This window comes from Scyliorhinus torazame, chromosome 16 (assembly GCF_047496885.1).
Source record: "Scyliorhinus torazame isolate Kashiwa2021f chromosome 16, sScyTor2.1, whole genome shotgun sequence".
Taxonomy (NCBI): Eukaryota; Metazoa; Chordata; class Chondrichthyes; order Carcharhiniformes; family Scyliorhinidae; genus Scyliorhinus; species Scyliorhinus torazame.
The window spans coordinates 167,162,052-167,185,323 of record NC_092722.1 but is presented as its reverse complement, the minus strand read 5'-3'; the positions used below and the strand labels follow the sequence as shown (position 1 = coordinate 167,185,323).

Here is a 23,272-nt window from a genome sequence, read left to right as displayed (position 1 = left end):
GATCTCACGTCCGCCTACCACCAGCTCCCCATCCGCACTAGTGACCGCAAATACACTGCCTTCGAGGCAGACGGGCAGCTCTATTACTTCTTAAGGGTTCCCTTTGGTGTCACTAACGGGGTCTTGGTCTTCCAGCGCGAGATGGACCGAATGGTTGACCGGTACGGTTTACGGGCAACATTCCCATATCTCGATGTCACGATCTGCGGCCACGACCAGTAGGACCACGACCCCAACCTCCGAAAATTTCTCCAGACCGCTAAAATCCTTAACCTAACATACAATCAGGATAAATGCGTGTTTAGCACCGACCGTTTAGCCACTCTCGGCTACATAGTGCGAAATGGAGTTATAGGCCCCGACCCGGAACGCATGCGCCCCCTTATGGAGTTCCCCCTCCCTCATTGCTCCAAGGCCCTGAAACGCTGCCTAAGGTTTTTTAGCTACTATGCCCAGTGGGTCCCCAACTCTGCGGACAAGGCCCGTCTCCCGATCCAATCCACAGCTTTTCCCGTCGATGGAGGCCCGCCAGGCCTTCAGCCGCATCAAAGCAGACATTGCAAAGACCACGATGCACGCCATCGACGAGTCCCTCCCCTTCCAGGTCGAGAGCGATGCGTCCGACGTAGCTCTGGCGGCCAACCTCAACCAAGCGGGCAGACCCGTGGCCTTCTTCTCCCGTACCCTCCATGCTTCCGAAATCCAGTACTCCTCAGTCGAAAAGGAGGCCCAGGCCATAGTAGAAGCTGTGTGACATTGGAGGCATTACCTGGCCGGCAGGAGATTCACTCTCCTCACTGACCAACGGTCGGTTGCTTTCATGTTCGATAATGCACAGCAGGGCAAGATTTAAAAAACGACAAGGTCTTGCGGTGGAGGATCAAACTCTCCACCTACAACTACGAGGTCTTGTATCATCCTGGGAAGCTAAACGAGCCTCTTGACGCCCTGTCCCGCGGCACATGTGCCACCGCACAAGTGGACCACCTCAGAGCCCTCCACGAGGACCTCTGCCACCCAGGGGTCACTCGCTTTTTCCATTTCGTCAAGACCCGCAACCTGCCCTACTCCATCGAGGAGTGCCACCAGGGACTGCCAAATCTGCACGGAGTGCAAATCGCACTTCTTTTAAAAAATATATATTTATGAAGAATTTTAACAGTTTTTCACCCTTACAAACAACCCCCCCCCACCCCCCGTAACAAAAGGAAAGAAAGCACACATAGCAAGACATGAACATGGTAAATCGATATGATACAGAGCTTTGTACAATGGATTCCTCCCGTACATGTCAGTTTTCCAGATCCTTCATGTATTTTCTTGCTCAAATACCCTCCAAATAACCCCCCCCCCCCCCACGACGCAAGACATCTCCCCCCCTGGGTTTCTGCTGCTGCTGACCGACCTTCATCTAACGCTCCGCGAGATAGTCTAGGAACAGTTGCCACCGCCTGTAGAACCCCTGCGCAGACCCCCTCAAGGCAAACTTTATCCTCTCGAACTTGATAAACCCTGCCACATCATTTATCCAGGCCTCCACGCTGGGGAGCTTCGCCTCCTTCCACATCAGCAAGATTCTTCGCCGGGCTACTAGGGACGCAAAGGCCAGAATACCGGCCTCTTTCGCCTCCGGCACTCCCGGCTCGTCCACTACTCCAAATAGTGCTAGCCCCCAGCTTGGCTTGACCCGGACTTTCACCACCTTAGATACTGTTCCCGCAACTCCCCTCCAGAACCCCTTCAGTGCCGGGCATGACCAAAACATATGGACATGGTTCGCCGGACATCCTGAGCACCTCCCACATCTGTCCTCCACCCCAAAGAACCTACTCAGCCTCACCCCCGTCATATGCGCTCTATGAACCACCTTGAATTGTATCAGGCTAAGCCTGGCACACGAGGAAGAAGAATTAATCCTACTTAGGGCATCAGCCGACAGCCCCTCCTCAATCTCCTCCCCCAGCTCCTCTTCCCATTTACCTTTCAGCTCCTCTACCAAAGCCTCTTCTTTCATCTCCTGGTATATCGCCGACACCTTGCCCTCCCCGACCCATACACCCGAGATCACCCCCTCTTGAATCTCCTGTGCCGGGAGCAACGGGAATCCCCTCACCTGTCGCCTCACAAACGCCCTCACCTGCACGTAACTGAAAGCTTTTCCCGGGGGTAGCCCAAACTTCTCCTCCAGTGCCCCTCGGCTCGCAAACGTCCCATCAATGAACAGGTCCCCCATTCTTCTAATCCCTGCTCGATGCCAGCTCTGAAACCCCCCCGTCCATCCTCCCTGGGACAAACCGATGGTTACCTCTGATCGGGGACCACACCGAGGCTCCCATTGCACCCCTGTGCCATCTCCACTGGCCCCAGATCTTTAGCGTTGCCGCCACCACCGGACTCGTGGTGTACCTTGTCGGCGAGAGCGGTAGCGGTGCCGTCACTAGCACCCCCAGGCTCGTTTCTTTGCAGGACGCCTTCTCCAACCTCTTCCATGCCGCCCCTTCTCCCTCCATCACCCAGTTACGGATCATCGCCACATTGGCTGCCCAGTAGTAGCCATCCAGATTCGGCAACGCCAACCCTCCTCTGTCCCGACTGCGCTCCAGAAACCCCCTCCTTACCCTCGGGGTCTTATTCGCCCACACAAAACCCATAATACTCCTGCCTACCCTCTTAAAAAAGGCCTTGGTGATTACAATTGGAAGGCACTGGAACAAAAAAGAAACCTCGGGAGGACCACCATTTTGACCGACTGCACTCTACCCGCTAGCGAGAGCGGCAACCTGTCCCATCGTTTGAAGTCCTCCTCCATCTGTTCCACCAGCCTCGTCAGATTAAGTTTATGTAGGGCCCCCCAACTCCTAGCTATTTGGATCCCCAAGTACCGAAAGCGCCTTTCCACCCTCCTCAACGGTAGATCGTCTATCCCCCTATCCTGGTCTCCTGACTGTACTACAAAGAGCTCACTCTTCCCTACATTAAGCTTATAGCCCGAAAAATCCCCAAACTCCCTTAGAGTCTGCATGACCTCCACCATCCCCTCCACTGGATCCGCCACATACAGCAACAGGTCGTCTGCGTAAAGCGACACTCGATGCTCCTCTCCCCCTCGGACCACCCCCCTCCATTTCCTAGACTCCCTTAATGACATGGCCAAGTGTTCAATTGCTAATGCAAACAACAGGGGGGACAGGGGGCACCCCTGCCTCGTCCCACGATACAGCCGAAAATACACTGACCTCCGCCGATTCGAAACCACACTCGCCACCGGGGCTCTGTATAGGAGCTTAACCCAACTAATAAACCCTCCCCCGAACCCAAACCTCCGCAGCACTTCCCAGAGGTACTCCCACTCTACTCGATCAAATGCCTTCTCCGCGACCATAGCCGCCACTATCTCCGCCTCTCCCTCCACTGATGGCATCATTATCACGTTTAGGAGCCGCCGCACATTGGTGTTTAGCTGCCTGCCCTTTACAAATCCCATCTGGTCCTCGTGAATCACCCCCGGCACACAGTCCTCGATCCTCGTAGCCAGCACTTTTGCCAGCAACTTAGCATCCACGTTGAGGAGCGAGATCGGCCTGTACAACCCACATTGCAGTGGGTCCTCGTCCCGCTTCAGGATCAAAGAGATCGTCGCCTCAGACATTGTCGGGGGCAGGGTCCCTCCCTCCCTTGCCTCATTAAAAGTCCTCACTAGCAACGGGGCTACCAGGTCTACGTACTTCCTATAGAACTCAACCGGGAACCCATCCGGTCCCGGGGCCTTCCCAGCCTGCATACTCCCCAGTCCTTTGCTCAGCTCCTCCAACCCAATTGGTGCCCCCAAACCAGCCACCTCCTGCTCCTCCACCCTCAGGAACCTCAGTTGGTCCAAAAATCGTCGCATCCCCTCTTCCTCTGCTTGGGGCTGGGATCTGTACAGCTCCTCATAGAAGGCCTTGAATGCCTCATTTACTTTCATCGCACTCCGCACCGTCGCTCCCCTTCCATCCTTGACTCCACCTATCTCCCTCGCTTCCATCCTCTTACGGAGCTGGTGTGCCAGCATCCGACTCGCCTTCTCCCCATACCCATACGTCGCCCCCTGCGCTTTCCTTCACTGTGCCTGTGCCTTCCCTGTGGTCAACAGGTCGAACTCTGTCCGGAGATTTCGCCTTTCCTCAAGTAGTCCCTCTTCAGGGGCCTCTGCGTATCGCCTGTCCACTCTTAAAATCTCCCCCACTAACCTCTCCCTTTCCCTGCCCTCTCTCTTCTCCCTATGAGCCCTGATGGAGATTAGCTCACCCCTGACCACCGCTTTCAGCGCCTCCCATACCACCCCCACCTGCACCTCCCCGTTGTCGTTGGCCTCCAAGTACCTTTCAATGCACCCCCTCACCCTCCCACACACCACCTCATCTGCCAGCAGTCCCACATCCAACCGCCACAACGGGCGTTGGTCCCTCTCCTCTCCCAACTCCAGTTCCACCCAGTGCGGGGCATGATCTGAAATGGCTATGGCCGAATACTCCGTTCCCTCCACTTTCGGGATCAGCACCCTGCTCAGAACAAAAAAATCTATCCGGGAGAAGGCTTTGTGCATGTGGGAGAAAAAAGAAAATTCCCTGGCCTGCGGCCTGGCAAACCTCCACGGATCCACTCCCCCCATCTGGTCCATAAATCCCCTAAGCACCTTGGCCGCAGCCGGCTTCTTTCCGGTCCTAGATCTGGAGCAATCCAGTGCTGGGTCCAACACAGTATTAAAATCCGCACCCATTATCAAGCTTCCTACCTCCAGGTCCGGAATGCGCCCCAACATGCGCTTCATAAATCCAGCATCATCCCAGTTCGGGGCGTATACATTTACCAATACCACCCACGTCCCCTGCAACTTACCGCTCACTCTCACGTATCGACCTCCATTGTCCACTACAATATTCTTGGCCTCAAACGACACCCGCTTCCCCACCAATATTGCCACCCCTCTGTTCTTCGCATCCAGCCCTGAATGGAATACCTGTCGTACCCATCCCTTTCTTAACCTGACCTGGTCTGTCACCTTCAGGTGTGTCTTCTGGAGCATGACCACGTCTGCCTTCAGTCCCTCTAAGTGCACGAACACTCGGGCCCTCTTTAACGGCCCATTCAGGCCCCTCGCATTCCGTGTTATCAGCCGGATTGGGGGGCCTCCTCCCTCCCCCTCATCCCTCCCTCCCCCTCCTCCCTCCCCCCCCGCCGACTAGCCATCACCTTTTCTAGGCCAGTCCCATGCCCGCGCCGCCCTCACCCTCCAGTCCCCCAGACGGGGGACTCCCGCCCCGACCACCTCTTCTGTGTCCAATTCCCCCTCGGCCAGTGCAGCAGCAGAAACCCTATTCCCCCCCCCCGCTAGACCCATGTCTACTAGCTCTTTTGCTCCCCCCATAACACTCCCGTAAGTCAGCTGACTCCTGCTGACCCCGGCTTCCCCCGCCGTCCCATTGACCCCCCCCCGGTGTGGGAATCTCCCCTCCCCAACAATCAGTGTGCGCTCCTCCATTCCGCCCCCCCGCCCCCTCTGGCGCAGCTCCTGTCGCAGCCTTATCTCATTTCCCCCAATCCCCGAGCCTCCCCTCCCTCCAGCACCGGCACCCACCGTCTCGCACAGTCGTCTCACCCGGTCCCTTTCCTCATCCCATCCATCACCCAACCCGTGGAACATTTCCTGCGCAAGATTAACACCCCGTGTACGACAAACATCGAACATCCCCCCCACCCTCACAAACCCTCAGTTTGAGTCCAACTTTTCAGTTTGGATAAAGGTCCAAGCCTCCTCAGGCGTTTCAAAATAGTGATGCTGATCCTTGAATGTGACCCACAATCGCGCTGGCTGCAGCATTCAGAATCTCACTCCCTTCCGATGCAGCACCGCCTTGGCCCGGTTGAAACGCGCTCTCTTCTTTGCCACCTCTGTGCTCCAGTCCGGGTAGATTCGGATCTCCGCATTCTCCCAGCTGCTGCTCCGCTCTTTCTTGGCCCATTTCAAGACCCTCTCTCTGTCCGTGAAACGGTGAAATTTCATCACAATCGCCCTTGGCGGCTCGTTAGCCTTGGGCCTCCTCGCCAGCACCCGATGTGCCCCATCCAGCTCCAGAGGTCTCGGAGGGGCCTCCGCACCCATCAGCGACTCGAGCATTGTGCTCGCATATGCCCCGGCATCGGCCCCCTCCACTCCTTCAGGGAGACCCAGGATCCGAAGATTCTTTCTCCTCGACCTGTTCTCCAAGTCTTCGAATCTTTCCACCCACCTTTTGTGCAGCGCCTCGTGCGCCTCCAACTTCACCGCCTGGCCCAAGATCTCATCCTCGTTCTCATTGACTTTTTTCTGCACCTCCTGGATCTTTACCTCGTGGGCCTTCTGGGTTATCCCTAATCCTTCAATCGCCGACAGCATAGGCGCCAGCATGTCTTTCCGCAGCTCCTCAAAACAGCCCTTAATAAACTCTTGCAGCTCCGGCCCGCCTTCCACTTTATCTACAGCCGTCGCCATCTTGTTTGTCTTCCCTCGCTTCTCCATCGCCCCTTTTTTAGCCGTCTTGTCCGTTCCATATACAGTGAAGGCGGACCTTGCTCTCCCCTTCCCACACGGGACGTCTTCGAAAAATTCCCGTTGGGGCTCCTCTGGAGAGCCCGAAAGTCCGTAATCGCGGGAGCTGCCGAATCGTGCCACTTAGCTCCGCATCGCCGCAACCGGAGGTCTGCGCAAACTGCACTTCTACCGGCCAGAGAGAGCGCACCTGATAAAGGCTTCCCGTCCCTTTGAACGCCTCAGCATGGACTTCAAAGGCCCCCTCCCCTCCACCGACCGCAACACGTACTTCCTGAACGTGATTGACGAGTACTCCTGGCCCGACATGACCACCACCACCGTCATCAAGGCCCTCCATAGCATCTTTGCACTGTTCGATTTCCCCGCTTACATACACAGTGATAGGGGGTCCTCCTTTGAGCGACGAACTGCGTCAATTCCTGCTCAGCAAGGGCATCGTCTCGAGCAGGATGACTAGTTACAACCCCCGGGGTAACGGACAGGTAGAGAGGGAGAACGGAACGGTCCTGGCCCTGCGGTCGAGGAACCTCCCAGTCTCCCGCTGGCAACAAGTCCTCCCGGATGCCCTCCACTCCATCCGGTCACAACTTTGTACAACCACCAATCAGACACCTCACGAACATCTCCTGGTCTTCTCTAGGAAGTCCTCCTCTGGGACCTCTCTCACAACCTGGCTGACAGCACCCAGACCCATCCTGCTCCGAAAACACGTGCGGGCGCACAAGTCGGACCCGTTGGTCGAGAGGGTCCACCTGCTCCATGCTAACCCCCAGTACGCCTAAGTGGCCTACCCCGACGGCCGACAAGATACGGTCTCCCTACGGGACCTGGCGCCCGCCGGTACTCCACGCACATTCCTGCCACCAGTCCCACCCTCCACTCCACTGCAGCACCTTACAGGAGGATCGGTCCTTCCGCCGCCCCAGTCTAGGCCTCCCCACCCACCGACGCCCCCTACAGGCGCTCCCTTCCCAGGTCAGCCGTTTTCCCCACCAGCGCCGTCTAGGGGTGACGAAGCTGCCATGGAGATCGAACCCACGGTCCCGGAGTCACAGACGCCCGAGCCTCCACAAGAGTCACCACCGAGGCTCCGACGATCACAGAGGACGACCAGGGCCCCCGATCGACTGATTGCTTCATTTTAACTGTAATCTGTAAATATAAACCACCAAATGTACACAGCTACCAGACCTGTAAATAGTTAGTAAACACTGTACAGAGGTATTACGGTACCTCCATAACTAATTCTACCATGTTGTTATGTTTTGTAGTTTCTGGCCACCACCCCTGCCGGACTCTTTTTTAACAGGGGGTGATTGTGGTATTATAGGTATTACAGTACCCCAGAGGCTAAAGCACCATTGGTAGAACCTGTATGCTTGCTATTGGCTGGAGTGTATAATAGCTCCGCCCTGATAGGCGGGGTATGAGAACCCGTGCCGCCCCAGCAGCCCTCATTCTGTACCTGAGCTGCTGGGGGAAACATCTATCGTATTAAAGCCTTCAGTTGGACTACAACCTCGCTTTAGTGGTCATTGATCGTGCATCAAAGCTTTAGGGTTTTCCTTGATCCTACCTGCCAAGGACTTCTCATATCCCCTCCTGGCTCTTCTTGGCTCTCTCTTTAGGTCCTTCCTGGCTAACTTGGAACTCTCAAGTGCCCTAACTGAACCTTCACGTCTCACCTTTACATAAGCCTCCTTCTTCCTCTTGACAAGTGATTCAACTACTTTAGTAAACCACGGTTCCCTCGCTTGACTAATTCCACCCAGCCTGACAGGCACAAACTACCCTGTTACTTTCGCTCCTATCCAGAATCATCTTTGCAATCCTTTCCTCTACATCTCTGGAATTTTCCGAGGCCTATAGAAATCTCCCAACGGGGTGACCTCTCCTTTCCTGTTTCTAACCTCAGCCCATACTACCTCAGTAGACGAGTCCTTATCAAATGTCCTTTCTGCCAGCGTAATACTGCCCTCGACTAACAATGCCACACCTACCCCTCTTTTACCACCTTCCCTGAGCTTACTGAATATCTAAACCCCGGAATCTGCAACAACCATTCCTGTCCCTGCTCTATCCATGTCTCCGAAATGGCCACAATATCGAAGTCCCAGGTACCAACCCATGCTGCAAGTTCACCTACCTTATTCCGGATGCTCCTGGCGTTGAAGTAGACACACTTCAAACCACCTTCCTGCCTGCTGGCACACTCCTGCGACCTTGAAACCTTACTCATGACCTCACTACTCTGAACCTCCTATACATTGGAGCCACAATTCAGGTTCCCATTCCGCTGTTGAATTAGTTGAAAGCCTCCCAAAGAGCATTAACAAATTTCACCCCCAGGATACTGGTACCCCTCTGGTTCGGGTGTTGACCATCCCGTTTGTCAAGCCCCCACCTACCCCAGAATGAGCCCCAATTACCCAGGTATCTGAATCCCTCCCTCCTGCACCATCCCTGTAGCCATGTGTTCACCTGTTCTCTCTCCCTATTCCTTGTCTCGTTAGCATGTGGCACGGGTAACAACCCAGAGATAATAACTCTGTTTGTTCAAGCTCAAAGATTCCACCCGAGCTCCCCGAATACCTGCCTTACATCCCCATCCCTTTTCCTACTTATGTCGTTGGTGCCTATTTGGACCACGACTTCGGGCTGCTCCCCTCCTCCTCAAGGATCCCGAAAACACTATACGAGACATCACGGACCCTGGCACCTGGGAGGCAACACATCAACCACGAGTCTCTCTTGTTCCCACAGAATATCCTATCTGCCCCCCTGACTTTGGAGCCCCAATGACTAATGCTCTACTCCTCTCTCCCCTTCCCTTCTGAGCAACAGGGACAGACTCTGCGCCAGAGACCTGTACCCCATGGCTTACCCCTGGTAAGTTGGCCCCCCCACCAGTATCCAAAGCGGTATATTTGTTACGAAGGGGAACAACCACATGGGATCTCTATACTGACTGCTTCCTCCCAGTCCCTCTCACTGTCACCCACCTATCTTCATTCTTCGGAGTAACTACATCCCTGAAGCTTCTATCTATGAACACCTCTGCCTCCCAAATGATCCGAAGTTCATCCAGCTCTAGTTCCCTAACGCGGTTTTTGAGGAGTTGGAGATGGGTGCACTTCCCACAGGTGAAATCAGCAGGGACACTGACAGTGTCCCTCACCTCAAACATTCTGCAGGAGGAACATTGCACTGCCTTCCCTGCCATCCCCTCTAGATAACGCCTTCCCTGCCATCCCCTCTAGATAACTTGCGGATAAAGAAAAAGAAAGAAAGCAGGAAAGAAAAAGCTTACCTGATATTCACTCAACCCTTAGGTTAGAGGAGGTGGCTTCTCCCCCGCGCTTTTAAATCTCCGGCTCCTCTCCCGCGCTTTTAAATCTCAGGCTCCTCTCCCGCGCTTTTAAATCACCGGCTCCTCTCCCACTTTTCAATGTCCCGGCTGTCTCTCCTCTTGCGCTGTTTTCAATGTCCCGGCTGTCTCTCCCTCAAGAGTTCCACTGGGGAAGTAGTAGCCTGTGGGCTGCAGGGTTTGAGTGAGAGTCTGAGTGCTGTGGATCAGAATTGTTGGAGTCCTTCTTCGGTTCAACGGTCGGCCGAGTGGGGGAACCAGGCATTCCCTCCAAGTGGTTTTATATAGTGACTTTAGATTGTCCTCCTTTTTGAAGCTGGAGCTCCCCTGGGAAGGCAGTGTTCTGTCTCTGAAGAGACTGCGCTACTCTGCCCCCAGTATCTTTTTTGTGATGGTGTACAGTAATTGTCTGGCATTCCTCAGCTAATTCTGGTTTTCCTCTTTTGGGGATTTCAAGAACAAAGAATACAGCGCATGAACAGGCCTGTCGGCCCTCCAAGCCTGCGCCGATCACGTTCCTATCTAGACCAACAGCATTTCCTTTCCTTGCTTGGGTAGGCAGGCCCCAATTTGGTATAGTGTGTCTCGGGGGGTTTCCCTTACCGTGTCGAGAAGGGGGAGAATCATTTCCTCTCTCTTGCTCACCCCCCACCCATTCAGTGTCGACGGGGCTGGAGCAGTGCATCTGATATGGGTAGAGAGGAGTGAGGTTGGTTGCATAGTCATCCTTGGCATGGTTTGGGTATGCTTGGTTTAATGGCTCGTGTAGGAGTGTGTAGTTGCAAAGCCATGTCTTGTATTGCTCGGGATGTTCCTTTTTGGCCTGGGAGGCCGAGGGGTTTCGAATGAGCAGCTATTTCCTTTTTTGTCTTCTGGTGAGGGGTGTATTCCAGGGGACCATAAGACATAGGAGTGGAAGGCCGGCCATTCGGCCCATCGAGTCCACTCCACCATTCAATCATGGCTGATTTCAACTCCATTTACCTGCTCTCTCTCCATAGCCCTTAATTCCTCAAGAAATCAAGAATTTATCAACTTCTGTCTTAAAGACACTCAACGTCCCGGCCTCCACCGCCCTCTGTGGCAATGAATTCCACAGACCCACCACTCTCTGGCTGAAGAAATTTCTCCTCATCGCTGTTCTAAAGTGACTCCCTTTTATTCTAAGGCTGTGCCCCCGGGTCCTAGTCTCCCCTGCTAATGGAAACAACTTCCCTACATCCACCCTATCAAAGCCATTCATTATCTTGTAAGTTTCTATTAGACCTCCCCTCAACCTCCTAAACTCCAATGAATCTAATCCCAGGATCCTCAGACGTTCATCGTATGTTAGGCCTACCATTCCTGGGATCATCCGTGAGAATCTCCGCTGGACCCGCTCCAGTGCCAGTATGTCCTTCCTGAGGTGTGGGGCCCAAAATTGCTCACAGTATTCTAAATGGGGCCTAACTAATGCTTTATAAAGCTTCAGAAGTACATCCCTGCTTTTATATTCCAAGCCTCTTGAGATGAATGACAACACTGCATTTGCTTTCTTAATTACGGACTCAACCTGCAAGTTTACCTTGAGAGAATCCTGGACTAGTACTCCCAAGTCCCTTTGCACTTCAGCATTATGAATTTTGTCACCATTTAGAAAATAGTCCATGCCTCTATTCTTTTTTCCAAAGTGCAAGACCTCGCACTTGCCCACGTTGAATTTCATCAGCCATTTCTTGGACCACTCTCCTAAACTGTCTAAATCTTTCTGCAGCCTCCCCACCTCCTCCATACTACCTGCCCCTCCACCTATCTTTGTATCATTGGCAAACTTAGCCAGAATGCCCCCAGTCCCGTCATCTAGATCGTTAATGTATAAGAGAACAGCTGTGGCCCCAACACTGAACCCTGCGGGACACCACTCGTCACCGGTTGCCATTCCGAAAAAGAACCTTTTATCCCAACTCTTTGCCTTCTGCCTGACAGCCAATCGTCAATCCATGTTAGTAACTTGCCTTGAATACCATGGGCCCTTATTTTACTCAGCAGTCTCCCGTGAGGCACCTTATCAAAGGCCTTTTGGAAGTCAAGATAGATAACATCCATTGGCTCTCCTTGGTCTAACCTATTTGTTATCTCTTCAAAGAACTCTAACAGGTTTGTCAGGCACGACCTCGTCTTACTAAATCCATGCTGACTTGTCTTAATCCGACCCTGCACTTCCAAGAATTTAGAAATCTCATCCTTAACAATGGATTCTAGAATCTTGCCAACAACCGAGGTTAGGCTAATTGGCCTATAATTTTCCATCTTTTTCCTTGTTCCCTTCTTGAACAGGGGGGTTACAACAGTGATTTTCCAATCCTCTGGGACTTTCCTTGACTCCAGTGACTTTTGAAAGATCATAACTAACGCCTCCACTATTTCTTCAGCTATCTCCTTTAGAACTCTAGGATGTAGTCCATCTGGGCCCGGAGATTTATCAATTTTTAGACCTCTTAGTTTCTCTAGCACTTTCTCCTTTGTGATGGCTACCATATTCAACTCTGCCCCCTGACTCTCCGGAATTGTTGGGATATTACTCATGTCTTCTACTGTGAAGACTGACGCAAAGTACTTATTTAGTTCCTCAGCTATTTCCTTGTCTCCCATCACTAGATTACCAGCGTCATTTTGGAGTGGCCCAATGTCAACTTTTGCCTCCCGTTTGTTTTTAATGTATTTAAAGAAACTTTTACTATCATTCCTAATGTTACTGGCTAGCCTACCTTCATATTTGATTCTCTCTTTCCTTATTTCTCTCTTTGTTATCCTCGGTTTGTTTTTGTAGCCTTCCCAATCTTCTGACTTCCCACTACTCTTTGCCACATTATAGGCTTTCTCTTTTGTTTTGATGCATTCCCTACCTTCCTTTGTCAGCCATGGCTGCCGAATCCCCCCTCTGATAACCTTTCTTTTCTTTGGGATGAACCTCTGTACGGTGTTCTCAATTACTCCCAGAAACTCCTGCCATTGCTGTTCTACTGTCTTTCCCACTAGGCTCTGCTCCCAGTCGATTTTCGTCAGTTCCTCCCTCATGCCCCTGTAGTTACCTTTATTTAACTGTAACAACTTTACATCTGATTCTACCTTCTTTCTTTCAAATTGGAGATTGAATTCTACCATATTATGATCACTGCCTCCTAAGTGCTCCCTTATTTTAAGATCTTTAATCAAGTCTGGCTCATTACATAACACGAAGTCCAGAATGGCCTGTTCCCTCATGGGCTCCATCACAAGCTGTTCCAAAAAGCCCTCCTGTAAACATTCAATGAATTCCCTTTCCTTGGGTCCACTGGCAGCATTATTTACCCAGTCCACCTGCATATTGAAGTCCCCCATGATCACTGTGACCTTGCCTTTCTGACATGCACTTTCTATTTTGTGGTGCATTTTGTGCCCCCGGTCCTGACCACTGTTAGGAGGCCTGTACATAACTCCCATTATGGTTTTTTTGCCTTTGTGGTTCCTCAACTCTACCCACACAGACTCCACATCATCTGACCCTATGTCGTTTAGTGCTATTGATTTAATTTCATTCCTAATTAACAAGGCAACCCCGCCCCCTCTGCCCACCTCTCTGTCTTTTCGATAGGTTGTGAATCCCTGGATGTTTAAATGCCAGTCCTGAACCCCCTGCAACCATGTCTCTGTGATGCCTACCACATCATACCTGCCAGTCACAATCTGGGCCACAAGCTCATCTACCTTGTTCCGTACACTGCTCGCATTTAAATATAGCACCTTTAATTCTCTATTGACCGTCCCTTTTTGCTTTCTTACTGTGGTGGACCTTGGTTTACGGAGCCTTTCCATACACGGTCATATTTTGTGGGATGGGGACTATCGTAACCTCTCCTGAGTTTTGTCTTTTCGTGCTTTTTTGTATTCCTAAGCAGCTACGCTTCCCACTGATTACTTCACCTCTTGGTTCCCTGACTTTCCCTTCCCCCCCAATCTTTAGTTTAAAGTCCTATTGACCACCCTATTTACTCTTTTCGCCAGAACACTGGTCCCAGCTCGGTTCAGGTGGAGACCATCCCAACGGTATAGGTCCCCCTGTCCCAAAACTGATGCCAGTGTCCCATGAAAAGGAACCCCTCTTTCCCACAACACTCTTTCAGCCATGTGTTAATGTCCCTGATTCTTGCCTCCCTATGCCAATTTGCACGTGGCTCGGGCAGTAATCTGGAGATTATGACCCTTGAGGACTGGAACTGTTTTTTAAATTTGAATCCTAGCTCTTTATAATCTCTAAACAGGTCCTCTTTCCTAGACTTGCCTATGTTGTTGGTACCGACATGGACCACAACAACTGGATCCTCCCCCTCCAGTATCGTTTCAAGCCGGTCAGAGATGTCCCGCACCCTAGCACCGGGCAGGCAACATACCATGCGGGACTCTTTATCCTGCTCACAAAGGATACTATCTATCCCCCTGATAATAGAATCCCCTACAACTAGCCTATTTACTCGCTCCCCTTGAATGGCCTGCTGAACCATGGTGCCTTGGTCAGCTGACTCATCCTTCCTGCAGCCCTGTTCGCCATCCACACAGGGAGCAAGTGCCTCATACCTGTTGGACAGGGTCAAGGGCTGAGGCTCCTGAGTTCCTGATTGCTGGTTCCCTTTACCTGCCTGACTTGCAGTCACACCCTGCTGTCCCTGCTCACTGGCAGGATTTAAACTACTTACTCTGACAGGTGTGACTGCCTCCTGAAACACAGTGTCCAGGTAAGTCTCCCCCTCCCGGATGTGCCTCAGTGTTTGAAGCTCAGACTCCAGCTCATCAACTCTGAGCCGGAGCTCGTCGAGCAGCCAACACTTACTGCAGATGTGGTCGCTGCAGCTCGCAATGGGATCTGCCAGCTCCCACATCAAGCAGCTCAAGCACATCACCTGACCAGCCATCACTAATTAATTAATTAGTTTAATTTAAGTTTACGAGTTTAGCTGTGTTTTTTAAAAAAATTTGGGGCAGATTTGCTATCAACCAATCAGGTCACAGCTTCCCTCTGACATCACTTTTGGAAAAAAACTGGAAAACAGGAAGTTACCGTTAGGTTTTTATACTCACAGAAACTGCTCCTCCTCCTCCGAACGGCTCCCGAAATTAGGCCCGAAGAAAGAGAGAGAACAAAACAGTAGGGAAAAAGCACCTTCTCCCACTCTTCACCGAATTACCTCACTGCACCAAATTCTTACTCTGTCTGTGTCTCACTCACTCAGGCTGTGTCCCCTTGACCTGCGCAATGCTTACTAATGTGCGCTTTCTGGCTGTCTTTTCTACAGACTTTAGGATGACTCACACTAAAACTTCAAAGAGAAGAATACAATGTGTACCATGTACTCATGGCTATATCCTGGTAGTCTGTTATCCTGCGAACCTCTGCTCGTGACAGTATTTCTTTATCCAGTCATTCTTAATGTGTTGGGAAACACTGACCGCATTGATATAATCTGAACCAACTGTATGAATATTTGTTGGTCTTCTCTGCATAAATGCGTAGAATGATGATCACTCTGTACTGTGTGGGAGTTCAGGGATTTGTTGCACCTGGTGATGACATGTAAAATGTCTTCTTGAATTAGCATCCTTGCAAATTTTTGTCTTTGTTATTTTGAGGTTAAAGAATTGTTGACTGGATCCAGCAAAGGTACAAACAGGGTTTGCATCAGAGAAAAGGACTTCATAATGTGTTATTGATGCCTCTGGTATGACTGGATCTGGGGGTGATGTGTTCTACTGCATGCACGAACATGGCATGAAGATCTTATCCTGGATTCTTGTGGGCTTTGCGACCATTTGCTATGTGGGAAGGTGTGTGCCTTTTAAATCATATTTTCATGGCCTTATCCTCCTCTCCCTCATTTTCTAGTGCATCAGTTGGCACATATGGAGGTACCAACATGGAGGTACCAAGTTTAGTGATTAAGTTGAATCAACTGTATTCATGTATGCTGAGACATTACCAATCCTGAGTATTTGTTGCGTCATTTGTTAAAATAGAAAATGAATAAAAACTTCAAAAACAAAAATGTTAGGCCAAAGATTAAAACAGAGGTCTAAACTGATTAGATCATAATAACTATTTTTGGCAGAAGTATGATATATTGGTGGGGGTTAGAGTTTGGGGAGCAAGATAGATTTGTTGATACCTCAGAAAAAACTTACACAGGGTGGTGAAAGCGCCATTTCTATGTCCAGTTGCCGTATCTTGTTTAGTGGGACGGTTTCCCTATTTCCATAGTCAATGTACAAAATATTTGCCTTCTTCTGTACAATATCCACGTAATGAATAAATGCTCGATACCACTTCTGCAGGAATACAAAGGTGGAAGAGAAACAAATAAAGTACAAAAAGTATATAATTACATGGCATTCCTAAACAGCATTTTCCCCTGTACCTTTGTGGGAAACGAGGCAGAAAATAAGATTTCAGAGAGTCCATCCAAAACCCAAAGGTCTAGTTTTGATCCACACAGCAGATGCTCCTCAGACAGTTGGGTTACAAAGCCCCATACATGGCAGGCAGGAATAGAACTGTAGGGATTCTATGGAACTGTATGCACATTTTCTAGTTGCCGAAAAGTTCACTATTATATTGGGCAACAACAGAAGCCATACGTTCTTTACTCATGCCTTAAATAAGCATTAAAGCCCTTTATGCATACAATTTAAGGGGCATAACTCAGTTTTAACCTCTTTTCAAAGGCTAGCTCGTCAGCTCCAGCTGTACTAAAGAGTCAAAGACCAAGGAATTGTATATCAGGCCTAAACAAGACCATAAATAACTTGAATACATTATGTATTCAACGAACTGATCATTGCCTCCCCAGTCTATGGTTGCCAATTGCAGCCACAATCTCTATTACTCGGCCTGATGCTCCATTTCCCCCACTGCTGACCCCAACTCCCCTTCTCCTGAAACCCCCAAATCCCAACACCTCCTCAGTCACTGACTCAGTCCCTGCAATCCCTGACTCAACAGCCAACACATTTGAGGACTGCTGCAATTCTAGAACTTAAATTGATCTTACACTGCCCTCTGCCAGTAGGCTCTGGTGCTCTACCAATGTCACAATGAGGTCTGAGGCTCAATATCAGGAGTCTCATAGCTCACCAATCATACACACCCAATGACTGCATTATTTTTATTAACTGTATAGTATACACCAGATATAGTTTATTGCAACCAATATATATCACAATCCAACACATCGCCACCTTGAAAGTGAGCCAGGATACAGAAATACACCAATTCTATCAAATGTGTTCACTCTCAAAATAAAAGACTTGAAAAAGTAATTGTTGCCATCCTGCAGACTCCAGTTTACAAAATAAATACATGAGCATCATCTAACGGGAGGAATAAAAAGTACATCTGGATAGGGTAAGGAATATTTCATTGAAACCATCATTTTTAATTTAAAAATCCATCCCTAGACCGAGCCAGTAATAGCTGTTGAGTGGAATCCTGTTTTCATGCAATTAGTATAGCTAGTCCTGGAAAGACTAGTACAAGTGGGAAAGGATGGCACGGTAGCACAGTGGTTAGCACTGCTGCCTCACAGCTCCAGGGTCCCAGGTTCAATTCCAGCCTCGGGTGACTGTGTGGAGTTTGCATGGGCTTAAGTAGGGTGCTCTTTCCCTTGGGCCGGTGCAAACTCGATGGGCCAAACGGTCTCCTTCTGCACTGTAAATTGCATGATCTATGATAAGAATTCTGTTCATCACTGTCCCGACTCTTCGAAGTGCAGATATTGGGAAAGGTGTCCAGAGTTGGGGAAATGAAGAGCAAAAAAATTAAATGGGGGACTAAATATAAAAAGGAGGGATTGACAATTACAGCTGTCTGAAGGTATGTTTAATCTGCAAATTGGCATACCAGTGAGAAAAGTAAGTGTTCACCGATGTGACGAGGGAAAAACAATGAGGTGTAGAAGAGATGATTTCAAATTAGCGAGAGAAGGGAGCTGCGATTTATTTGTGAAAAGCCGGGTCCACAGGGAAAGAATGAGATATCCAAAGCACAATAACTTGAGAAAGGGACACAGTATTAGCTGCTAGCATTACAGCTACACAGAGCAGAAATCAGTTTCCTCCATTTCCCCACCTCAAAAACAGGTTATTGCTAAAAGACGGCTGGTTAAAATACAAAACTCGAACAGAGAAGATTGTGCGTTTGCTAAAACTAAAGGCTATTTTCCCAAAAGTGGACAAATAATCCGTGCATGGTAACTATCTGCTGGATTTAGCTCAAGGGTTATATAATATTGGATGTTGCTTGGGAACAAGGGATGTCTCAGAATTCAGGAAACATAGGTAGTTAGGAACAAAGCAGCAACCTCATGTGATACTGTGTGTGCATAGCTATCAGTGTAGTTAAGTGTATTGTTGTAATGCATTGCAATCCTTTCTAGCATGAGTTTTTCTTTCAATAAATATTCTTTATTAATTTATCACAAAATGACTGGACTGTTCCACCCTGGTTTGTGTATCTTTGTTCACAGTATACCAAATTGAAAATATCCACCTTGAGGAACCGGTGTTCCAATTTACCCTTCTGGGTTTTGAGGTACTCTGACACGTAACATCATTAGGGTTAAAATTGGATGTTCTTTGACAGGATTTTGAAAAGCCTTCCCTTGGGTGTTGCCGAATGTGTGATTTTTAAACGTAACAAGTGGAAAATATGGAACCAAGTGAGGAGTTGCGAGATTTAAAATAAGCTGACTGCAACATAGTTGTTTGGGAGTAGACAATATAACCGTGGAAAGTTTGAAAAGTGTACCTAAAGCTAATTTGATGGAATTGGTGAATACATTACAATTAGGGTTACCTGTAGGGGCTAAGAAAGCTGAGGAAATTGAAAGCATAGCGAAGCATTTAAATGTAAATGAGTTTTTAGATGGACCAAGTATTGCAAACAAAGTGAGGAAATTGAATTCGCAAAAATTCAATAACAAAAAAAAAGCCATTTACAAATGCAGGCAAAAGATAGAAAGAAATAGAATTGAATAAATTAGAAATGCAGGAAAAAGAAAAATAGAAATTAAGAAATTTGAACTAGAGATGCAGGAAAAGCAAAAATAATGGGAAAGAGAGAGCTTTCCAAAAAGAAATTAAAACGAGGAAACTTGAAGTGGAAATGGAAAGATCAGCGAGAAAAAAAGATAATTTCAACTTAAAATGCTGGAAGTTAAAGCAGAGACAAGAGAGCAGGTTGGGGAAGTAGTTGTAGACCTGAACCTACTGAGGAAATTTTTACATTTATACAAGCTCTCCCAAAATCTGAGGAAAAGGATGTGTCAGCATTCTTTATTTATTTTGAAACGGTAGCTAAACAGATGAAATGGGCAAAAGCAAAATAATTTTGATTTATGGATATAGGCGTTAAAGATAGAGAGACGATACGAAGACCTTGAAGAGATGATTCTTCAAGAAGAATTTAAAGATTTACTTCCTTTGGTTATTAGGATGCATGTTGAGGAGCAAAGAGTTAGAACTGCTAGACAGGCAGTAGAGCTAGCTGATGATTAAGAATTGGTCCATAGAACCAATCCTTTTTTCTGTCATCCTTAAAAACCAAAGAGTAGAAAGTGGGAAGGAGAAAAAAAAACAAATAGTCAAGGAAGATATGGAACAGTTGGGAATGGTCAGGAAATTTCACCTCAGATCAAAAAGGAGGGTGGAAGACATTCAGAGGCCCAAGCATTTCCACTGTAACAAAGTGGGATATGTTACGGCAGATGGTTGGAAATTAAATGGAAGACCAGTTGTAGCAGGAGGAAAGTAAGCAGTATCTTTCAGTATCAATGAAAATGGGGGATAGATCTCAAGATAGTTCAGAGAATTATTTGAGTACTCGTATAGGAGGTCAGGCTATTGGAGGTTCTCGGTGTTTTGTTTCAAAGGGAGAAGTTTTCCCCAAATCATCTAACAAAATAAGCAAACATATTAATTTTTTAAAGAGATACCGGAGCAAATCAATCACTGATTGTAAAATTTCCTGGAATACAAATTGTATAAGGAAAAAATATTAATAAGGGATATTAATGGATGGAATGAGCCCATTTATTGGTGTAAAGTTAAATTAAGTAATTTTGTAAATGGAATTGCTTTGGTGGGAATTATTCCTAAATTATCTATTGGAGGAATAGATTGCATCCTAGGGATTGATTTGTCTTGTGGAGACAGAAATGTGATAATAACTGTATTGCAATAAGATCATGGTGATATCAAAATTTTTTAAACCTACAGTGGGGGTAAAATGAAACATTTAGTGCAGATAATAAGCAATTGAAGGAAAACCTGATGAATGCAGCACATCAATCTTCATTGTGAAGGAGTTTGCGAATGAAAAAAAAAGAACTGAGAATCAGTTAAGTAAAGTGGAACATTTGACTTAGAATTTGAGTGGTCTACAGGATAAACCGAAAAAAGAAAACTTGAAAGATTGATTTTCAGTTAAAACTTGGTGAACTTCAGGCATCAGACATACTTATGAAGTATTGTGGAAAAGGTGGTTGTGGTAAATCAGAATAATTGGTTGAATGCAGAATTAAAAAGCAGAACTAATGAACTGTTTTCGGCGTGAAAAGAACAATGAGACATTTGAACTTCAAAGCAAATATGGATGAAAGAAAGGAGAAGGATCATATGAAGTGTCACAATTTGAAACCTGTTTCTGTGGATAAAAATTCATTGTTCAATATTAACACAGATGAGAAAAGAACTGCCCCAAGTAATAATACTGACATATCAAAGTCAGTAAATGGACAATAAGAAAACTCCAGTACCTGCAGAATTAAAAGTTACAATTGTACTTACAGGAATAAGTAATCTTTCGGAGTCAATGACCAGGAACTTTGATTTAACAATGTTTGCCGGTGACATGACACAAGATGTAGTAGTTGAAAGAAAGTCAAATGAACACTTTGCCAAAGTCTATTCGAACTCTACTGAGAACTGGACTGAAATAGTTCAGAAATTGTGCAAATAGAACTATGAAACTTCAGAGAGGGGAAGTGATTGACATGGCTAACAGAATGAAAAATAACTTGTTTTAAATGGGACTGGGAGAAACAACAAGATCATAAAAGTTCAAAGAACAAAGCAAGAGTAAAATACCATTCAGTGAACATAAGCATCTTAACAACATTCTTGAAACAGCTAAAAGAGACTTTGACAAGAGATGTTAATGCACAGTTTTGACAGTGTTAAATCAAAGTGCAAATTTACCACATGAATTTGGAAAATGGGCTTGAGAATGGAACTATGGAGACTTCCGGTTGCGGCTATGCGGAGCTAAGCCGCACGATTCGGCAGCTCCTGCGAACACGGACTTTCGGGCTCGATAGAAGAGCCCCAATGGAATTTTTTTTTACAGCCAACCCGTGGGGAAGAGAGGAGAGAGGTCCCCTACTAACTTGTATGGACCGGACCCGCAGCGAAACGGCCAAAAAAGTGGCATCGGAGCAGCGGGAGAAGAGAGGGAAAACAAGCAAAATGGCGGCGGCCGGGGACAAAGACGAGATGCAGGAATTCATCAAGCGCTGCTTCAAGGAGCTGCGTAAGGAGATGGTGGCGCCTATGTTGGCAATAACTGAAGGACTTGGGGCAACCCAGAAAGCCCACGAGGTGAAGATCCAGGAGAAAGTGAGTGAGAATGAGGACGAGCTCTTGGGCCTGGCGGTGAAAGTGGAGCGGCACGAGGCGCTACACAAGACGTGGGCGGGAAGATTCGAAGACCTGGAGAACAGGTCGAGGAGAAATAATCTGAGCATCGTGGGTCTCCCAGAAGGAGTGGAGGGGGCCGACGCCGCGGCATATGTGGGCACAATGATCGGGGCGCTGATGGGGGCGGAGGCACCCCCGGGGTTGCTGGAGCTGGAAGGGGCGCACCGGGTGCTGGCGAGGAAGCCCAAGGCAAATGAGCCGCCAAGGGCGATGGTGGTGAGGTTTCACCGGTTTACGGACAGAGAGAGGGTCTTGAAATGGGCCAAGAAGGAGCGGAGCAGCAAGTGGGACAATGCTGAGATCAGAATATACCCGGACTGGAGCTCGCTAAGCGGAGAGCGGGTTTCAACTGGGCCAAAGCGGTGCTGCATCAGAAAGGAGTGAAATTTGGAATGTTGCAGCCAGCGCGACTGTGGGTTACACATAATGGCCAACACCACTACTTTGAAACGCCCAAAAAGGCGTGGACCTTTATACTAACTGAAAAGTTGTACTCTAATTGAGGGTTTGAGGGTGGGGGGTGTTTGAGGGTTGAAGTATGATGGTTGTTGTATACAGGGGGGCAATCACGCGCAGGGAATGTTATATGGGCTGGGGGAGAGAGACAGGAGCTGCGCCAGAGGGGGCGGGGCAGGCTTTGGAAAGGGATGGAGGGGGAAGCCGGGGTCAGCAGGTGTCAGCTGACCTACGGGAGTGATATGGGGGAGGGCAAAAAAGCTAGACAGGGATCTAGCGGGGGGTGGGGGGGGTGGGGGGGGGGGTTGCTGCTGCACTGGCCGAAAGGGAAGAGGTGGTCGGGACGGAGGTCCCCCGGCTGGGGGACTGGAGGGTGAGGGAGACGCAAACACGGGATTGGCCCAGAAAAGGAGATGGCTAGTCGGGGGGGGGGGGGGGGGGGGGGGGGGGGGGGGGGGCTCAATCCGGCCGATAACGTGGAACGTGAGGGGCCTGAATGGGCCGGTGAAGAGGGCTTGAGTGTTCACGCACTTGAAGGCAGACGCGGCTATGCTCCAAGAGACACACCTGAAGGTGGCGGACCAGGTTAGGTTAAGAAGGGGATGGGTAGGACAGGTATTTCACTCGGGACTGGACGCGAAAAATAGAGGGGTGGCAATTCTGGTGGGAAAGCATGTGTCATTTGAGGCCAAGACTATCGTAGTGGATAATGGAGGGAGATATGTGATGGTGAGTGGTAGGTTGCAAGGGACGTGGGTGGTGTTGGTAAATGTATACGCCCCGAACTGGGATGATGCTGGATTCATGAAGCACATGTTGGGGCGCATTCCGGACCTGGAGGTAGGAGGACTGATAATGGGAGGGGACTTCAACACAGTGCTGGATCCAGCACTAGACCGCTCCAGATCAAGGACGGGAAAGAGGCCGGCCGCAGCCAAGGTGCTCAGGGGGATCAGATGGGGGGGTGGAGGGGACGGAGTATTCGGCCATAGCCGTTTCGGACCATGCCCTGCACTGGGTGGAAATGGGACTGGGAGAGGAGAGGGACCAACACCTGCTGTGGCGGCTGGACGTGGGACTGCTGGCAGATGAGGTAGTGTGTGGGAAAGTGAGGGGGT

General features: G+C 49.0%; 1 protein-coding gene across 1 annotated transcript in view; it reads right to left on the bottom strand.

Annotated features, from left to right (window-relative positions):
• The window catches only part of LOC140392317 (tudor domain-containing protein 1-like), a 72,041-nt gene that overhangs the window by 29,587 nt on the left and 19,182 nt on the right, over nucleotides 1-23,272 (bottom strand). The window contains exon 4 of the mRNA XM_072477632.1: nucleotides 16,131-16,274. Within this exon, the coding sequence (XP_072333733.1) occupies nucleotides 16,131-16,274 (144 nt within the window). The remainder of the gene's footprint in view (nucleotides 1-16,130; nucleotides 16,275-23,272) is intronic.